Below are 19,736 nucleotides of genomic sequence, written 5' to 3' on the forward strand. Positions count from 1 at the left end.
GTACGTAGTGATGGTTTCTGTTCTGCGGTCGAAAGACTTCGAAATCGAAAGATTCACTCGAGACACGGCGAATATTTATGGTTCGCAGACGACCTAATGGATAATGGCTATTGCCATACGGGAATCCAAGCCTTTGTAAATATTCAAACAAATTCAGAGAAGCGTACCATAGCTGCGAGAGTATTGCGTCCGAAGAGAGCTACCATGGCCATGAAAACGCAAGGGGCAAGAAAAGACAGCTAATCATATTGGAGATGTGACAAGACCCTGAAATAGCAGAACATAACATGGCATGTGTGCACTACTCATGCATGCTAATCATCCTGGCAAATTTGGCTTGGGGTTTGTGGGGGATGAAACGGATGGGCCCGGACCAAAACAACGATTATGTAGATGAAGATTAGAAGCCAATCATATCTAGGAACTGACAAACACCCCAGGAACACGAACATTAAGTTCCCATGGATTTGGGAAATTCTTTTTCGTCAGATTACCACCGCCGGGGGGTCCCAAGTGTATGCCGATTGCCGTTTGCCGAAACCTGCCCGAAATTCTGGGTCTGACATATTTATATAGATATCAAATCAATCATGTAAGGGCGTTCTGTCACTCCTGCAGAAGCTGAGTCTCGGCCCATAGAATTAATTAGATCCACAACGACATATCTTAATAAGAGTGATGCTGGCCCTAGTCGCCATGAGTTAGCATTGAACTTTTCGCGTCACAGCGCCTCTTGATCTAAGTTGTAATCAGAAAATCCCCTATGTATGGGTCCAGGTGTAAGTGGTTCGAATGTGTTAGATGCCAAATGCTAGCGCGTGGATCACATGTTTAACTGTATATGGTCTCCTTTGTAATTTTTCAAAAGTCCTATAACACTTAAACATCATCTTTCTCTTAAATTCCGGCACAAAAGCAGATCGAATTCAAATACCGGTTTATTTGTCAATGGCATTTTCGGGCTTCATATTTTGAATGACATCATATTTAGTCGTCTATTATGGTCGATATGAAATCCAACGTCCTTGTTCTCTGCACAGGCAACTCCTGCCGTAGTCATATAGCCGAGGGGGTTCTCAATGCCATCGCTGGCGACGTAATCAACGTGCATAGCGCAGGCTCGAATCCCGCTAGCTTTGTCCATCCCAAAGCAATTGAAGTGCTTAAGGAGATCAATATTGATATTGGTGCACACAGATCAAAGCACATGGACACATTTCTTGATAGCCCAATTGCGACCGTTATCACCGTCTGCGGCAGCGTCGACCAGGTCTGCCCTTTCTTCCCAGGCCAAGTGAACCGCTATCACTGGGGCTTCGATGATCCCGCGCGTTTCCAAGGCAGTGATGAGCAGGTGTTAGCAGAGTTTCGCCGTGTGCGGGATGAGATTCGCAAGGTCTTTGAAGCATACGCAGCAGGGTTGCGGGAAGGGCACCTGAGAGTTTCTGGTCAACCATGAACAATGCCTACTGGGAGACAGAGACACCTTGGTTTGTGCTTTCGGCATTGCGGTCAAACATACTAGTGTGCTGGGCTGGAGGAGTGACACCTTCAAAACCAGCAAGGGTAGGCCGCGTGCGCGGCGCATGGATGGGATGAGATAACGAAAATTGTCGAAAGACTTTTGAAAGGACAGTGATTTGTCGACCCATACCCAAAGCACTACATGCGAGACCAGGCCAGGGAAAGGATAGCAAAATGGGTGTTGTGACAAGATTTGGTCAACAAATCAACAGTCACTATTGTACAAATCGTTGGGAAGACTGATGGAGGCAATAAAACCCACCCGCCGATTCTTGCTGATCTTCCATCTTCAGCCTTATTTTAAGACAATCGTACTACCGGGAGGGATAACAAGGTAGGAGACCGAGTAATGAGTTGCATGCACTTGCTTGGTCACATATTGCAAAGGTGTTTCCAAGCAATTAGGAACAATATAGTCCATTAATGACAGTCCACTATGTGCAACGCAGTCAAAACTCACTACTCAGCTGGATAATGCGATAGATTGAATTCTCCTTGCAAGAATCAAAGACAGGATCTTAGAAACCTTATGCTGTGCTCCAAACGGGACATGATGGAAGACTCTGTCAATTCATCTTGAAACGCACAATTACTTCAATGAAGGACTCAGCGCACAGAACTAACTGGAATGAATTGTGAGGGCTCCTCCCCTGCAAGGGAAAAAGCTAAGCGAGGTCGCACGGGTATGCGAGTCCTGACATTTACAACCCTTATGAAACATGTACTTTCTTGAGAACTTCAGAACGAGATGTGCCGGATAGTGATGTTGCAGATTGTTACCGCAGACGTTCACGTACCAGATATTAGACAAAATCCACTCATTGATTGTCACGAAGAGAAGTGATGCGGACGGGCAACCGCAAAGCAGGTCGCTCCAGTCATGCTCAGTGCGAGGATGGCGATAGCAAAGAAGACTTCTCTCAGCCTGCCCTGCATTTCCTCCTAAATCATTGCGTAAAAAGGCGTGCTCAACGGAGACCACGAGCTCCTTGCGACCCAACAGTTTGAAACACAAATGATTATTTATATAAAAGCCATTCACGATAAATCTCCCCCAAATTGAATGGCTGCCAATGATTACGGAGCATGGGCATGTGGATGTTACATGGTGTACGTCGTAATTGTTGTTCGTGCTTGCTGACTAATATTCCTAACATCATGTACAAAGGGCCGGATGCTTCTTCTTGCAATGAATCTGGGGTAAGACCGTCCCATTTCACCGGGAATATCGAAATAGAGTTCGATCAAGCATTGGATCACCCCTGAAGTGGCGTTTGCGATTGGATTTCCCATGTTAATAACAAAAATGACACCCACTCAGGAGCCGTGATGTCATATAAACAATAAACGAAAATGCCGTCTCTCACTACAACATCTTGCTATAAGCCGCTAAACTCCATAGCTGAGATCTCCACCAACTGGGTCTGAAAAAGCCTCCGATCACACTAATGTCTCCAGTAATTTGCCCCAACCGAGTCAGGGATGGCAGGTCCAGACTCTTAACCTGACGCCAATCCCGCACGAGGACCAGATGCCTTGGTCAGGCTGAAATTTGCTGTAGTAACAATGCTGCGGCCATTTCTAGAACATTGTGACACTGACGCGCAATTGCTCAGTCCTAAACACATTCTTTTTTGCGCAAAATTTCATGCGTATTGCCCCCTTATGTTGTCACCACGGCAGTTGGGATAAGGATGCCCCATCAATAGCCATCTACGTCATTGATTTCTGAGTCTGCACCACAGCAATTGCTGCGAACCATCTGGGCAATGCCACCACCCAAAACTCCTCCTAGAGCGGAGAGTTATGGTACCTTTGGTGATGACAGCAGACTGCCAGCTCTGGGTTGTTTCTTGGACGCGGACCCCAGGCCATCTTTTATCGTGCCCATCAACGAAATTGGCCCAATACCGTTTTCGCTATCGTTTTGCAATGAAGCTTTTCGCAAAGCAGGACTTGAGCATGATACTTTGCGAGAGGCCGATGTTTCTAGGCAATTCCGAGCATGGTCTCAGGCTGTAAACCACTGGCGGGAGGAGTATAACTTTGCCGGGAGAAAATGGACGGCATTCAAAATTCAAGGTCTTTGGAAATGCATTCAGTCGCCAGGCGCGACAGAGCTCACAGACCCGAAGGCAGCTTACAGCCATTTGAACGCGTTAAGCGCTCTAAAAGGCCTCGAGGAGGCCAAGTTAGCCGATGCAAGGGTCGCAAGTTTGCACAAGATGATGGAAATGAGCGATGTTGGCACTTTCGAGTACAGTCCTCAGGGCTCTTTAGTGCGAGCGAACGAATCGTGGTATAGATTGAGTCTACACCCTAAACCGAGCGAGTCTCATACAGACTTTTCGTTTATGGATCTCGTCTATCCTCCAGACGGTCCTCTGGTTTTGTCAAAGTGGAACAATCTTGCCCAGGGGACCCCGGTAACTTTCGAGATGAGATGGAAAGGCAAAAACTGGGAAGATCCTGCGGGAGGAGAGGGCCCTGGCGATTACCAATGGATACTTTCTGCCTGCGTACCGATAATGGATAAAGACGGCAAACTTATTAGCATCGCTGGTAATACGATCGACATCACTGCTCAGAAGCAAGTTCAGCAGGAAGCATTACAACGTGCAGGAGCCCTGGAGCGAGCTCGTGAAAGTGAACGCAAGTTCGCACGGTTCGCTCTTCTAGCACCAATTGCCATTTATATTTGCAACGGAAAAGGAAGAATGACTTATTGCAACAATCGATTCTTCGAGCTGACAGAGCACCCTTCTGAGGACGCATTTAGAAACATTAATTGGGATTCAATTGTCTTTCCGGATGATCAAGCTATTTTGCACGACCAGTGGAAACAGCTCCTTCACGACAAAGAACATACGCAGGCGCATTTCCGACTAAAGCACACGTGGGATCTTGGGGATGGCACGCTACGTCAAGCATGGTGTGAGAGTCAAGCAATCCCAGAACTTGACGATGAAGGGAATGTTGTTTCTATATTCGGCACCTTGACTGACATTTCACGTTTCAAATGGGCGGAGGAAATCCAGAAGTCACGAATGGAGGAAGCTCTTGATGCGAAGCACAAGCACGAAAATTTCATTGACATGACCTCACGTAAGCAATCTCGGGTTCCTTACCCTACCTCTTCAATATCTTTTTCTTCAATTACTGCATGACCCTTAATCATTTCGCGTCTGTGGAGAATTCCTTTCATATGACATTGGCGATCGGGGCCGACACCATCCATCTACACTATTCCTGTGGCACACACCTTGCAGTACTTATTCACCAATATCATGAAGAGAGCAGTCATTGACTTTGAGGTTTCTAGATGAGATGCGCAATCCACTTTCGGCCGTTATACAATGTGCTGATTCGACCATTGAATCTTTGAACATGGTTTTATCGCTCATTGACAAACGACTTAATCAGGACGCTCTTAAATCGCAAATTCATAATGAGCTTAAAGCTTGCTTAGACTCGCTGAACACGATCATTTCATGCTCTATACATCAAAAACGGGTCATTGACGACGTGCTGACATTATCAAAGATGGACTCTAATCTTCTAGCCATCGCGCCCATTAAATCCGAGCCTGCGGCCATTGTTGCAGAGGCTGTTCACATGTTTGAGCTCGAATGTAATAAGGACAGCATCAGTCTTAGCTTCGTTGAGGACCCATCGTTACGGGAGACTGGGGCTTACTTTGTGATGATGGACCCAAGTCGAGTTTTGCAAATTCTAATGAACCTCCTGACCAATGCTATCAAGTTCACGCGAGACAGACCGACTCGCAGCATTGAAGTCAGCTTAGGTGCATGCTGGGTCCGCCCTTCTGATCGATCCAATGGCTTTCCGTATGCAAAGATCAGCACCGATGCAACCGGCCTTTTAGACAGCTCAGAATGGGGTAGCGGCCGCGAGGTGTTTATCTGGATCAAGTGTCGTGACACAGGGTGCGGAATGACCATGGCGGAACAGAGCAATCTGTTTACAAGGTTTTCTCAAGCCACACCACGGACACATATACGTTACGGAGGGAGCGGCTTAGGTCTCTTCATTTCGAAGAAATTGACCGAACTACAAGGCGGCGCAATCGGTGCCAAATCAGACCCAGATACTGGCTCAACATTTGCTTTCTTTGTCGCAACGCGTATGGCCTCTCCTCCTACGCCGGCAACGAAATTTGAAACCCATACAGAACATCCATTTCTGCTCAACAGGACTTGGAGTAGTGACTCAAAAGTCAGTGCGTCACGTAACGTAGAGAAGGCACCACAATACTCCGTGCTCATTGTGGAAGACAACCTCGTCAATGTGAGTGTTTACGTTTCCTACATCGGTGTTGACAAACAACTTATGTTTTCTGCAAACTAACCAAAGAAAAAAAAGCAAAAAGTATTATCTCAGCAACTGCGCAAAGCAGGCTGTCAAGTATACGTCGCCAATCATGGCAAAGAGGCTTTAGATTTCCTCCGCAAAACCGAATACTGGGCTTCACATTCCTCTTTTGCCTCACAAGCAGCTTGTCCATCACCGCCAACGTCGTCGGAAGAGGTACCGAATTTACCCAACAAACCCATAATTCTCTCGCTCATCTTGATGGACATTGAGATGCCCATAATGGATGGCCTAGCAGTAAGAAACTTTCGGGATTATTTTCTAAGCATTCTAGCATATCTAAAAACTCAATCTTGCTTATCAGGGACGACTGTCTCTTTGTGGCTGCTCCACAATGCTCCCAGACCCTTTCTGAAGGGAGAACTGCTGACTTTGAATGCTGCAGTGTACACGCGAGATACGAAACCTTCAGGAAAGCGGTGTCATTATTAAACATATCCCCATTATGGCGGTTAGCGCAAACGCACGGAGCGAACAGGTAGCACAGGCTCGCGAGGCGGGCATGGACGATGCTATCTCGAAACCATTCAGGATACCCGAGTTGATGCCCAAGATAGAGGCTTTGGTGAATGGGGACGGACCAGCAATGGTTCTGCCCTCTAAGGTAAAGCTTGTCTAGAAACCGGGCACGGTTATTATTGCATTAGAAACGGGAAGGTGGATTTACAGGCTCAGGCAGCATACACAGCGGTAAGGTTCAAGCATTGGGTAGTAAGCACAAAAATCCGGCGTTTTCGGAATGAGCGTAGAAATTAAGATACCATTGTAGAAGAAATAATGGCTAAACAGTTTTCAGCTTCGTCCACGCTGTCACCTAGGATACCAACTTTCGCTCACTGTTTTTTTTATTAATCCAAGCGAGTGATATCCATCCGTTGATGCAATATTTCCAAAAGAATACACACATCACTTCTCAATCCTGTTTCCGGTCCTACACTATCCATCCTCACGGTTTCAGATAATCTTATCTTGACTGTGGATTCCTTGTGAGTACGTGACAGGAGGCAATGAGCAAGTCTTCCAAACATCGCCCCTCGCCTCCCGGTCCTCCTTCGAAATCCTCATCGTGCCGCTGCTACTACGTAGCACGTGGTCGCTGCGACCTCACGCTCCCAGCCCTGGACAGCGACGACTCTCCCGCCAACTCCGCGGGCCTGGTCGCATCGTGAAATACCTCGAGCCCCTTGTTCCACCTGCCGGTATCAAGTTCAACCCAGTCCACCGGCTTGCCCTTCTCGTACATGGCGTCCAGGTTCTGCAGCGCCTCGTCATTTGCCTCGCGCCGCTTGCGCCAGTATCGTCTGCAGACCAGAATGGACGTTACGATCAATGCCAGAGCACCTACACCGCCGGCTACACTGATCCCGATTGTCGCTGCCATCGTCATGCCGGTTGCGGTCTCCGTCGTGGAAGCCTGGGTGAGGCCATTAGACGCAGGTATAGAGGTACCGACGGCACTGCTAGACGCAAAGGATGAGGATATGAATGAGGATGTGGGCTCGGACTGTGTTGAGCTCTCGGCTAGAGGTGGTAGCGGAGGAGTGGAGGTTGCAAGAAAGAGACTTGTGGGATCCGCGACCAGGCTGGTGGGAAGAATACTAGTAACATCTAGGTCTGAGGAGGTGCCACTTTCAAGTCCAGGCCGAACGCTGGTAACCAAGGTAGAGGGCAACCCAGATGATGCTGAAGTCGTGACCTGGATAGTTGTAGCCTGGGTAGTCGGAGGAGCCGTTGACGCGGTGGTCGGACTTTGGGGAGCCGCGTTAGCCTTGGTACTTGTCGTTTCTAAAGCCGCAGTAGCCGTGGTTTTGGCAGGTGTTGTAGCTTCGGTGGCCCCTGGTTTAGTCGTAGTTGTTGAGCCTGGTTTTGTCGTAGTTGTTGAATCTGGTGCAGCCGTCTTGCCGTCATCATTATCCTTCCCTCCTCCATTACCGTTATTCCCAGCTCCCTGAGTCGTGGTGGTACTCAAATTAAAATCACCAGGGTCGTCAACACCCTTGGCCGGGTTCAAAGCCAACCCCGGGTCCGCTGTGATATCTGGTAGCGCCGCCGATGTCCTAGTCGGCTTGCCATTTTTCGTGGCAGTTGATGTACTAGATGCCGACGTTGTGTCCACTGCCGGAGAGGCGGTGGCGCCTGCGCCATTGTCATCTCCTCCTCCCAACCCCAAACCCAGACTTACGTCGGGCAACACCCCGTTCAAAAGGCCGGCCATAGTGAAAGATGATTATATCTCACGAATGGCTTTTCCAGGGCTCAGAACACCAGGTCCCACGAAGAGAAGAAAGATAAGAAAGGTATGAAAGAGTTATTTCAAATCACTTTCATCTGCTGTGTTGTACTGTGTGTATCTCCAAATGTTAAGAGAAACGAAATGATTCCGTAATGGTGTGAGAAAAACAAAAGAAAAGAGACGCCAATGCCCGAGGGGCTTGATGGTAAAGACGGTTGGTCATGCCTGGTGCCTCCCGTGTACCAGGGCGCCATCCCGTCTCTGATCATCCGACATGAGACAAGTGCAAATACCCCCCCATGTTCGGCTGAAAATAGCGAGGGCCCCCCGTTGCTGCCGTCTGCCGTCTGAGCAGTGTGTTGTGTTGGTGGGGTTAGTTCCGGCACATTGGACGTTTCAGCGCCACCCGCATTAGGAAAACGGGGCTTCCGTTGTGGTTGGATCGCCGGGCGAATCTACGGATTCTCAAACCCCAGACTTTTGGAACAGCACAGCGAGAGAGGTGACAAAGTAGGAACCCCTGAAGATCGTAACCACGTAATCATGTTGTTGCGTCACAGCAAGGGAGAAGGTCATGTGTTTGTTAGGCCGTGTGCCGTTCCATACCTACTAACCTGCTAACTTCTGGTCGCGCGTTTCAAAACATTTCTTCTTGAGGCTCAGATGTGCTTTTGCAAGGCATATTTCCCTAACCTAATCTGATATCGAGGGCGACCGTGCCATATGGCCGAGCAATCATCTCCAAATGCTCACATCTCCAAATGCTCAATGTGTCGCGTGCGAGGGTGCGTTGTGCACAAACCTCCTTGCTACCATCGACTGCCGCGATCACACTGTGGATCATAGCATCGCATTTGGAAACAGTATGAAATCATTTTCAGAATATCATTACTTGTTACAAACAGCAGTTCCGGCAATTGTTAAAATAAGCTCTTCTTTTGAGTAGACACAATTTGCGGCCTAACGAAATGGTGTTCCTAGTATTCATGCCAGCATGCTAGCATGCCAATCGCAACAAGGCTCATCCCAACACCTTGTTTTGACAGGCCGGAGTTGTCTCAGGATCCAGCCGGAAACTTTTCAACCCTGAGGTTTTGAAGCAAATTCGAGAGCGCCGTGTTCATCTGGAAGGGCAGAAAAGTGCGTTGTTTGATTTACTATGAACAGTGAATTATGTTGTATTTGTTTCATAGCTCAATTCTGAACAGTGCATTGCGTTGACTGATGCCTGACAACTAGACGACACATGCGACCAGTTTGCGAGGCAACAGAAACAGTTGTATAAGTATGATTTTTCGTAGAATCAGTTGATTCAAACAATGCAACACACACATGAATAGTTCATGCAATCTGTTACAATCCGCAAATCATCGCCGCGTCTACCATTGAACCACGCACGTACACATTGAGAACTCTTAATTTGGTTGGCTTTGAAGTTAAAATCTCTGGATTGGCTACAGAATCTGCTAGCCTACGCCTGCGCCATGTCGTACATCCGTAACCCCATAATCTACAGCAAGTTGCTTTGGTACATTGATATCCACATATCTACCTTGATTCTAGAAATCGCTAGTTCCAACGCCCGAACGCCTTTACAAATGCCACCAACCCGCTAATTTTCCAGCCCAGCGTAGGAGCTCAATTGAACCAAAAGAGAAGCCCATTTGGCGGCTTTCAATGTCTGGAAAGTGTTGAAAAGACTGTCCTTTGATGGCAAGGCACTGGGGGGGATGCTGGCAGGATCATTCGGATCGCGAGCCCGCTCACACAACCTCCGTAACAGTGACACTCCCCAGCTGATAATGTGCAGTACATCTGCATCCTCCTTGGGCTGTGCTCTTGTGTTTCCGCGCCCAGGAGGTGGGTTGGGCTCAGCTTGCTGGCAGAGAGAGCGTATCAGCTTGTATAGGTTCTGAGCGAAGCCTTCGCTTGACAAGAGCCAGCTGCGAGTAACGCCGCTTTCGTATCCAGGCGCGAGGGAGGCTATGATGTCTGCAGCAAGGAGTCCTTGCATCAATAGAGGTTTCCGCGACTCTATAAAAGAAGGCAGGTTGGCGGGTCGACTTTCTTTGTTCTGGTCTGGGACAGGACAAATGGCCAAACCAAATGTCCTAGTCAGAAGCTCACAAGGAGGCGAAGAAGCTGCATCGACAGCAAATATGGCTTTGTAATGTGTCCTATTCGGTTCGTCCCTAGCAAGCAATTTTGCTAGCGAATCGACTGCATGAGGCAAGTACACGTGGACAGACGGTTCGTAAGATTGAAATAAGATCTTGCCAAAACTTGTCATCGGTGCTGGTGAAGGAGCAAAAGCAAGAAGGAACTGTAAGAGGCAGAAGGCCTGCTCTTTGCCTGGCAGCTCTATGGACCCAGCGATGTTGGACAAGAGAATGACAACATCCTTCATGAAGTCCAGAGTGTTCTTAGGAGACCTGAGAAGAGTCTCAAGCGTTCCGAGTGATCTGATTGTACTGCAGAGGAATTTAATCACAACCTCGTCGGCAAGGAGTTCAAAATTGCCGTCGTGGAAAGATAAATTCCTCAGTATTGTCGTTATGGCTATCAGCCTGTCGGCTGCGTGGTCGAGTTCGTAATCGGCATCGCCAAAGACATTCACTTTTCTTAGGAAGCGCTGTTCTTGTCGACACTGCCGCATAATGTCTTCGTAGCTTGCCAGGTCGACCTCATCGGAAACGGGCTTTGTGCCTTCCGCGAGTATATCGACCTGTTCTTCAGCGCAATCGATCAAAGACTCTACCAAATCATCGCAGCCTCTGAGATCAATCATCAAGGTCATGTTTCGTCCAGATTCGTGTGTGACAGTACCAAGAGTATCCAATGCTAAACGCACCTCAGCATGTATTCCACTCTGGAGACTCCTGGTAAGAGCGGTGATATCTATCAGTCCCAGTTCCAAGGCTGGTGGAACATCGGGACGCCATTGTTCCAGTTGAGCACCAAGTTCCTTGATGGACTTCATGTCATAACCACCATAGAGGTCTTGATTCATTTCGCGCGAGCAGACACTGTATTCGTCCGGATCCGATACCACTGGTGGCGCTTGGAAAGCTGCCGTGGAGTTGGCTGGGAGACCGTCTGGTATTTGTCCAGGTGGGATTTGCATGGAAATACTTCCAGGCTTAGCAGAAGGAGAGGGTATGGCAAATTCGCCTGTAACAGGTGTCCCTTCAACGCTTCTTGAGAGGCTGTTCCTCATGTGCCCCTGCGCCATGTTTGGTGGTTGCTGTGATATTGGCTGGGGTGTCGAGAAACCATTGACTTGTGGCATGCCCGGGGCCATCTGCTTGACCGGTGTTTGGGCTTGTTGCATCTGGAGCGGTTGACCAGGCTGCATGGGCTGTTGGCCTTGCTGCTGCATCTGCCCTTGAGGACCCATCCTTTGCGGAGTTGCTTGACCGGGCTGGCCAGCCATAGCAGGATTCACCATCTGCTGCTGAGTTTGGCCTTGACCTTGACCTTGTCCTTTCTGTTTTTTCCATGCCTCCTCGAACTTCAACAGATTTCGCTCGTAGATAGTTTTGATATGCATTGGCGCAGAAGGGTATTGTACAGGATTAAAGCCAACCGCTTGTGACACTTGCGACCACATGTTACGCTGCATGACATTTCTGTAGAATCCAAATTTGCTAACCATCATAAAAAGCTGCATAAGATGCAGCGGCCGACCTTCGATGATAGGATTAGGGTCTAAAGGGAGATTCTGGACCGTCATAAATGTCGTGAGGTTCTTCATGAAGCTGTCTGGATTGGTGCCCCTGGGTATCTGAGGTTGCTGCGGATTCATGTTGTTGGGAGGCATCTGCCCGTTAGGCATGGGCATTCCAGGCTTGGTGGGCATCATGCCGCGACCTGCGGCCATGTTCTGAGCTTGCACAGCTTGCGCAGCTTGTGCCGCCTGCATTTGCGCCGCCATGGCCATATTACCTGCCATATTTCCAGACATGTTACCCTGCTGAAGCTGACGCTGAAGCTGCATCTGATACATCATCTTCTGTTGTTGCGCAGGATCCATACTACGCCCAGCTTGTTGCATCTGCTGGTGTAACTGCTGCATCTGCTGCATCTGGGCCATCTGATTAGGATGCATCTGCTGCATCTGCTGTTGCATCTGCTGCGGCATCTGCGCCATCTGTTGCGCCATCATTTGAGGTGCCATGGGGTTTTGGGTCGAAGGGGGTCGTGCGGGCGACGGCGACGGCGTATAGTTGGGGTTGAACCCTTGCGGAAAATTTTGGGGTTGCATGTAGGGATTTGGCTGAGGCGTACCGCCATGTTCTGATGGTACCGGTGATGCTTGAGGTCCAAATTGTTGCGAAGCCGGTGAAAAAGGATGTGGAGACGCCGTGTTGACGCGTTGAGGCACACTACCAGGTCGCAATTGGTTCCCGGCCATTACGGGTGACGGCGACGCGTTTGCCGACCCATTAGGTTGTAAATGAGGGTATTGTTGAGATTGAGCAGAAGGTTGTCCCATGGCATTTTGTTGAAACCCGCCTGGAAACTGCGATTGCTGAGGCGTGTCAGCGCGCGACGTCGGAAGCATGCCGGGATTTTGTCTTGGTGACGCGCCCATACTGTCATCTCGCGGGCGCGGCCTTTTCGAAGGAACGACCGAGTTGGTCTGATATACAGGGTTTTGAAAGCCGGGCGACGCATTGCGCATCTGGCCATTTTGCATCGCGGCTGCCATTTGTTGTGGATTGGCGAACTGGGCAGCGGCAGGATTGAACTGGCCTGGATTGGCCATAAATGCGGCAGGATCCATCATTGTCGGATTTCCACCGAGACTGTTGGGATCGTTCATGTGAGGGAATGGGTTGTTGCCATTATGGTTCTGGACAGTAGCTGCCTCATTCATCCAAGAACTCATGGCTGATGCAGTTCAGTGTGGGTGAGCAGGAAGTAACACCCATGAGACTGCAAGTTATGCTACGTCAGCAATCAGATCGAATAGCGACACATCCATTGAGATTAAAAATGATATAATATTTGATGGGCAGTGACACGTCGCGATGCAAGCGTCGCGTCTGTCGCGGGTCGATGGGGTGACTGACCGATGCGAAAGAAGGAGTAGCAGTGTGTCGGGTCGGTGTTGGGGCTGGGTCAGCCAAACGCAGCAGGCGCTGGGGGGGAAAGCAAAGGCACTTTTGGAGCTCAGGTGGGCGGGCAGAGAGCAAGAGAGCAGGAGAGGGCGCGTGCTCCTTGCTGATTGTACTGTGTCGTCTGCTCGCTGCTCTCTACTCTGGATCTGAGCGGAGAATTTGCTTTGCAGCGCCCGCGCCGGGGGGAGGGAGAGTGAGCTGTCACTCCGCAGCAATTGTTAAGCTGAGGTCAATGACCACCAACGTTTACAACGCAGCGCATTGGTCTCGAGCACAAGTAACCAATGTTAGTGTCACGAGATAAGCCTCTGCTTGATATATTTGAATATATCGAACAGGCCAGGGGATGGGGTGGCAAGAAAATGGAGCGCAACTTGATGAGAATAGCAGGTCTTACCTAACGTACGGGCGCGCGCTGAGAGTTTTGCTTGGGTGATCTTGATACACTCTGCGCAAATGTGATTTCAATGCTTGATGAAAGAGACACTAGTCCAGAAAAGAACTAGCACACAATAGGTGCAGCAAAGAAGCGAAATTGATAACGGAGAGTCATGAATTTGTTAAGCATGCAAGTCTCGAAGGACGGATTTGCTGCCAGGAAAGCGAATGTTGTTGGTGTGAGAGACTTACGCTTGCATCCCGAAGCAAGGTTGCGCTAAAAAATGCAATGTGCACGGGCCTCCAACCAACAGGCTTCCACTTGCAAGTCTGCTTCAGCTGCATTGGATGTTTCTGAAAGAGAATCGATAACAGAACGTATATGATGATTTGCTCAGAACTTGCTGTGTAAGGAACAATGTGATCAGTACAAAACTCACGGAATTTTCAAACTTCTAGATCTGAAGCATGGTTCTTCTCGACGAGCATTTTCATGATCAGATTGCTGTCCCAACTATGTCGCTCTGAAGTATGAGTTGTGGGATCTGAGCTGCAAATTGGTCATAAAAGAGTCGAGACTACCACCTAGATCTTGACCAGGCAATTGTCTGGGTATTTTCAGTTGATCCCTGAGGCTGGACACGAGACCAGCCTGTGCTGAACAGGACACTATCCTTGCACTGCATGTCTTGAACAGCTCAATGGACCCGTGCGATCTCAAGGCGTTCGAGAGTTGTTGTTTTGCAGACCAGACACAGCCGAGGTAATCAGACTTGGATGGTGCTTCTCAAGAGAGTCGTCGACGCAGATCTAGTGGCTGTTGTGGCTAGACCGACCATTGGCGGCGTTCTCTCAATAAAAACAATCAATCCCGCAATATAGCCAATAATTGCGAAACCCTCCAGACCGGATAGGCTTAAGAAACGCAGGTGCTGGAGAAAGAGGGTTGTGCAATTCACGTCTGCTCAAACCGACTCACAAAGTAGTCTTCCCACAGCGACAACTCTGTTAAGAAGCCGCGACTTTCTCTAGTCGCAGTCAGCTTATTCCAAAGAGCACTGCAATTTGATTGACTGGCGAAACAGCGATGATGTGCTCCGTCGCTGTAAATTCTGCTGAGCATCGTCAGCACGCATATCTAAAAAGTGGGCAGTCCCATATCGATCGTTCTGAGACATAACCAATTGGAGTGTTGCTTTTGGTGTGGGTGAATTGGTGCTAATGCCCGAATCCTTCCCTGCCTAGCAGGAACGTTTGCTGGCGGTGTTTCCGCCGCGTCCAGCCTAACCAGGCCAGCCGGCCTTGGCTTCTCGCAAATCAGTGCCAGGCATCTTTCTGATCTTCACGATCAAATGATAGAGATGAAACCAGATTGAATTAGCACAGAAGAACTGTGATAATGAGTTGGCAGTGAGTAAACCGACATTTGCAAGGTGTGAAGCTGGTGATGTTCTGCCGCAAGGCGGTTGTCTTCCGTCTGGCCTATTCGCTCTTAGTGGTCATAGCCACCGTTTTGCACACGAAATTGGTGGCCAGTTGATCGTGCTTCAAACTGCTTCCTGAAAAATCGGACTGGCGAAAAGCGAGTAGGAGAGTTCAAGGCGCCTTTTGAGTATATGACAGATGGCCAAATATATGCTTATTCCGCTCATGTGCGTTGCTGGACTTGCTCATGTCAACGTTCAAATCCCGTAATAAATCCTTTGCACGTTTGCGCTAATACCATTGGGGTCCGTTGGCTGTAAGTGGGAAATGCAGCCAGGAGTGCAACGCAACAGCAGAGCAAAAGACTACGCTCGAATAATGGACTCGATGAAGAACAAGAAAAATGCCGAGGGGAAGAGAGTGAGAAAAGTCGGAGAGGAATGAGACGGTCACAAGGAACGGGGAAGGGGTGGAAGCTTTAACATTGACTGGAAGAGGTACCTCGATCGAGGTATCCGGCAAGCCCAGCCAGCGAAAGACGGCCCAGTTGCACTGATGAATTTGATGAACGATAGGCACTAGCTAGCAAGAATTCTCCGCAACCCAGGGGACCCTCCTTTCCCTCCCAAACATGCATCTGGGGGACGTACGGAGCTGAATTACGAGAGTTTTGCTTCGCTTCGAAATGGAATTCGCATTCTATGTTTCTCTGGATTAGGGGAGTCCCAATTGCCTAAGTGTGTGCTTCAGGTTCTCATATGTGCGAACTCATTCGGATCATCAGGCGAGCGTCACAAGCAAGCCGCCTACATTGCTACATATTGATTCACCTTCCTGGTGTGATGACAGACATCGTGTGTCAAGCTGCAAACGTCTAAGGTTAACTTATCCAGATCCCTGTCGCTGCCTTCCGAATTTTGATGGATGACAAAAGGGCTTGATCCATCTTACTTCTATCTGCTTTTCTGACCACCAGAAATCCCCGATCTGTTTTCTCGCGCAGTGGATTGGAATTGACGCCATCATCTGCAGCACCAAGGATCTCTGGAATTTCATTTTGATTTGGTTCAAAATAGTCGAACAGTTTCAACTTCCCACTGATAGGCTCCGGCATAGCGCCGCATTTTCATCGTCACTCAATCCCTGTTCGTACTCCCTCGTGTCTCCATTCATCTTGTGTTCCAACTTCCCAGACCTTGCCATGGCCATATTTCCCGATTGCTTTCTGAAAGCGAAGCGAGGTCTACCAGTCGCCACGTCCACTTGTGAGCCAATGTGAGGTGGCTGACGTCGCTGGGTCTTGAATTGTCCCATCTCCTGCCGCCATTTCCAGGTGCCTTTATGCTTCAGGCTTACAGTAGTGGATCCGGCCGGACATCAAACCAAGCAACACAAAAGTGCTCGTCAAGATTGAAATTTTTACATACACAACGTTAGTCCGATGAAATGCGCTGGCAAAATTGTTTCGCTCGCTACGCTTATACGTAGTAGTTTTCATTAAACACATGAGGCAATATTTCGTAGCTTGGTGCTCGCATAGGCGTGCGAATGCTGCAGATTGTAGGGCGTACATCTCCCCATATCGTAGCGTAAGAGACTGCCTTTTTCGCCCATGAAGCAAAAGTAGACGCAGTGGCCTGAAAGTGTAGCCGCCCACCAAGATAAGTTCCACAGGAACCTCCCAACGCGTTGTGGAATAGATGGGCTTTTAATGACAGTATTTGCTGGTTTCTACGAAGAATGGCCGCCTGTGCTCTTGAACACTATATCACGGGCACAAAATGGCATCGGTCTTGTGGATATTCACGTGGTTCATGGCCGCGCAATGCTCAATTGCCCGATCAATTCTACCTACTTCGACAGTAAAGACTTCAAAATTGGGCGTGCCAGATCACCTTTCAACACGAGATTGGATGTTCTCGGTCCCGTGATACTATGTACACATGGCAAGCTGCAGGCTTTATTAACTTGTATCCAAAGCAACGTTATCCCCACAGCCCATTTTCAGTCAGATCCATTACGCGGTTTGATTGTTTCTCGCTTCATTAGTACCTATATCTCACCGCGCAGTCGCCCAAGTCCATCGGTGAATCGTTCGAGAAAATCGGGAATGCCGTGCTGGTCGCTGGTATCAAGACCATTGCATTTCGAAACTCACGAAAATGCTCCATGGCGTTCGAGGTCACACCGTTTGATCCCTCAAGCCTTGTTCCATGCAGCCGTGGGGTTTAGAAGACGGAAGGGTGTCCAAGCTCTACTTGAGCTCCACCCAGACACATGGTCCCCTTGCACATCATTAAGGTCAATATCGGACGCTTGACTCACTTGACGCTCTCAATCTGACACGAGTCTTTTATCTCCCTTTGAAGGAGTCAAGCGGATGCCTTCGAAACTGAAGTATTCGGGTCGCTTTTATTCTTTTTGCTTGGTTGTATGCCTCACATCGTTTTTGCTGCTATCCTACATGGGTGCGCTTCGAGCAAGCCTCCTGCACCTGACATACACTTCCGTAACTCCACCTCCATAGACTATGGTTCGGACCAAGCTGGCACGACTCCATTCGTCAGAGCGTCCCGTTCGTGTAGCACATCAACTACGCTGTCACTTGACACTGACCAGGATATATCCACGGTCCAAATGATTTGCGCCCGCAACTGCGCCCTGGCAAGTTACCTTCGCATATGAGATATCCCACAGGAAACGGTTCAAGACCAAGACAGTAGAACAATCTCGTAGAAGAGCTACACGATCAGGCCCACGCGCCTTATCGAGGTGCTCGTCCTATCATAACCAACACATATACCATTGAAGCCTGTTACACCCTTGGTGGGCTCGGTTTTGCAGTGAAATCTTGAACCCTGGCCAAACGTTGCACATTTCCCACCATTGCATAACGAGTGGCTCACAACACTCGATTTTCACCTGCATTGCGTCGCCGGGATGCAGGCTACCAGTCCCAACCTCACTGGTTTCTTTTGAAGTAGCAGCAGCCAGGTTGAATACGTGAGAAGTCAACTGGGCGCCTCGGGCTCCATGGGACGAAAGCACTTAGGGAATTATATGCCTGAACGAAATGGTTATTACCTGCAACCCGTTACAACTTTGGAAGAGTGGCCATTCTCGAGATGACATGCCAATCGCAAGCAGATGCTCCGCTGAGACCGCGGACCATCTATATGACCGCGCAAATGCTTGATCCTGCACATCTAATTGGAGTAATAGACACGGAGAACGGTGCAGGTTATGCAGTTGCCTTTAACTGCAAAGACAGCTCAGCTGTACGAGCACTACTATATCCTCGCGCAAACTTGAAATACACGCCTTGGCAAATGGATCTACTATCTTGTGCCCTTAATACTCGAAATTCCACCCGTACTTGCTGCCGATGGCTATCAATCACTTTGGTACCGGGCGTGGTCGGCACCTAGGTGGGCTTTGAGATCCTAAATATCTACGCAGACTTGTCTGTCGCGCTTGTGTCCTTTGCCGTTCCTGGGGCGCAGCCTACGTTCTAACGTACCCTTACATTGATTTGTTTTCGTTCAAATAGAACCCACAACCACCTAGTGGCCATTTTGCCCATGGTAAGATTTGTCGTGACTGGTGCTTCTATTCCTTTTCCAAGCAACCACGAATATCTGCTGCCTTAACGTTCATCCCGTTCTGGGCGTTTCTTTGATATTCTTAATGTTCGAAAGGTTGTTAAACCCGGCAGTATCTGGTATGCGTCTGGCATGGAAGTTGAGTTTTTGATAAGCATTGCCAGCTCTTCTTATGGTATAGTGATTCATATAGTGGTCTGTAGCTCAAGTGTTAATAGCAAAGATAACGACGGTTAATAAGGTGAAGGTCGAAGGGATGACCTACAGAACAGAACCTTACATCGATACTGAGCAACGACAACCTCCTTACCTTCTTCTCAAAGTCTATTTGAGCTGAACACGATCATATTTGATATTTGCACGAATGCATTAGCAACGTGAGCTAGTAAGCATAGAAAGCGGTGGTGACAATTGACTTAAGCCTGACGAACAAATGCAAGAGCTTTTCAAAGATATCAAAGGAGGCATACGTCGACCTTTTTGCTACCAAGTGGCTAGCAATACGAAATCTTTGACAACTTTGGGTACACTGTATTGACTCGCATCTTAGCCTTTTCTTGAGTAGTCCCTTGTTATTAATTGACATTTCTCAGGTAGAAAATGAGGTATTCGAATATTGAGAGCAGTATTACAGAGGATATAGTAATCGGCAGAGAGAATGTCTAATTATGTTCATTGCTATCATTGGCTACAAAGAGTCACTGTCAAGTATAATCTCCCTTGTTTCTCTTGGGCTCTATGATATTGTTTCGTGGTGTGCCATTCCATGAGTAACTTCTATGACATCACTCTAGAGTCGCTACCAATGTTGCATGCTACCTTAAATGAAATACACCATTAAACAATACACGGAATGAGCCCAGACTACCAGACTTGGCATCATGCTTACACATTTATTATCATGGCACAGAACATGCTAAACAGTTAGTCTAGGCGTTTACTATCCGAGTGGCACGAAACCACTGACGACAAACCGAATAATGGTAGTGTAGCGCCGAGCTAAGTGAGAATAACTATGACATGAAGAAATTCTGGAAACGTTATGAACCCCAGCTACAA

The 19,736-nt window shown here is 48.6% G+C and overlaps 4 protein-coding genes across 4 annotated transcripts; 2 read left to right on the forward strand and 2 right to left on the reverse strand.

Moving 5' to 3' along the window:
- Positions 1 to 1,009: 1,009 nt before the first annotated feature.
- Positions 1,010 to 1,459, forward strand: BKA67DRAFT_516805 (protein tyrosine phosphatase; the record flags this gene model as incomplete). Its single annotated transcript, XM_046097849.1, has 1 exon — positions 1,010 to 1,459. The coding sequence occupies one exon, from the start codon at positions 1,010 to 1,012 to the stop codon at positions 1,457 to 1,459; it is 450 nt and encodes a 149-aa protein (XP_045958471.1).
- Positions 1,460 to 3,055: 1,596 nt separating this feature from the next.
- BKA67DRAFT_272197 (uncharacterized protein) lies at positions 3,056 to 6,765 on the forward strand. The gene is made up of 4 exons (XM_046095887.1): positions 3,056 to 4,629; positions 4,847 to 5,832; positions 5,908 to 6,153; positions 6,302 to 6,765. Exons 1-4 carry the CDS (start codon positions 3,294 to 3,296, stop codon positions 6,533 to 6,535), a joined length of 2,802 nt encoding a protein of 933 aa, XP_045958472.1. The 5' UTR covers positions 3,056 to 3,293; the 3' UTR covers positions 6,536 to 6,765.
- On the reverse strand, positions 6,681 to 8,528 carry BKA67DRAFT_564406 (uncharacterized protein). Its single transcript, XM_046102740.1, has one exon. It carries the CDS (start codon positions 8,129 to 8,131, stop codon positions 6,995 to 6,997), a length of 1,137 nt encoding a protein of 378 aa, XP_045958473.1. The 5' UTR covers positions 8,132 to 8,528; the 3' UTR covers positions 6,681 to 6,994.
- A 1,233-nt stretch (positions 8,529 to 9,761) lies between these two features.
- On the reverse strand, positions 9,762 to 13,040 carry BKA67DRAFT_516963 (uncharacterized protein; the record flags this gene model as incomplete). Its single annotated transcript, XM_046097867.1, has 1 exon — positions 9,762 to 13,040. The coding sequence occupies one exon, from the start codon at positions 13,038 to 13,040 to the stop codon at positions 9,762 to 9,764; it is 3,279 nt and encodes a 1,092-aa protein (XP_045958474.1).
- Between the last annotated feature and the right edge of the window lie 6,696 nt (positions 13,041 to 19,736).

The sequence above is a fragment of the Truncatella angustata genome (assembly GCF_020726525.1).
Source record: "Truncatella angustata strain MPI-SDFR-AT-0073 chromosome Unknown BKA67scaffold_4, whole genome shotgun sequence".
Classification (NCBI taxonomy): domain Eukaryota; kingdom Fungi; phylum Ascomycota; class Sordariomycetes; order Amphisphaeriales; family Sporocadaceae; genus Truncatella; species Truncatella angustata.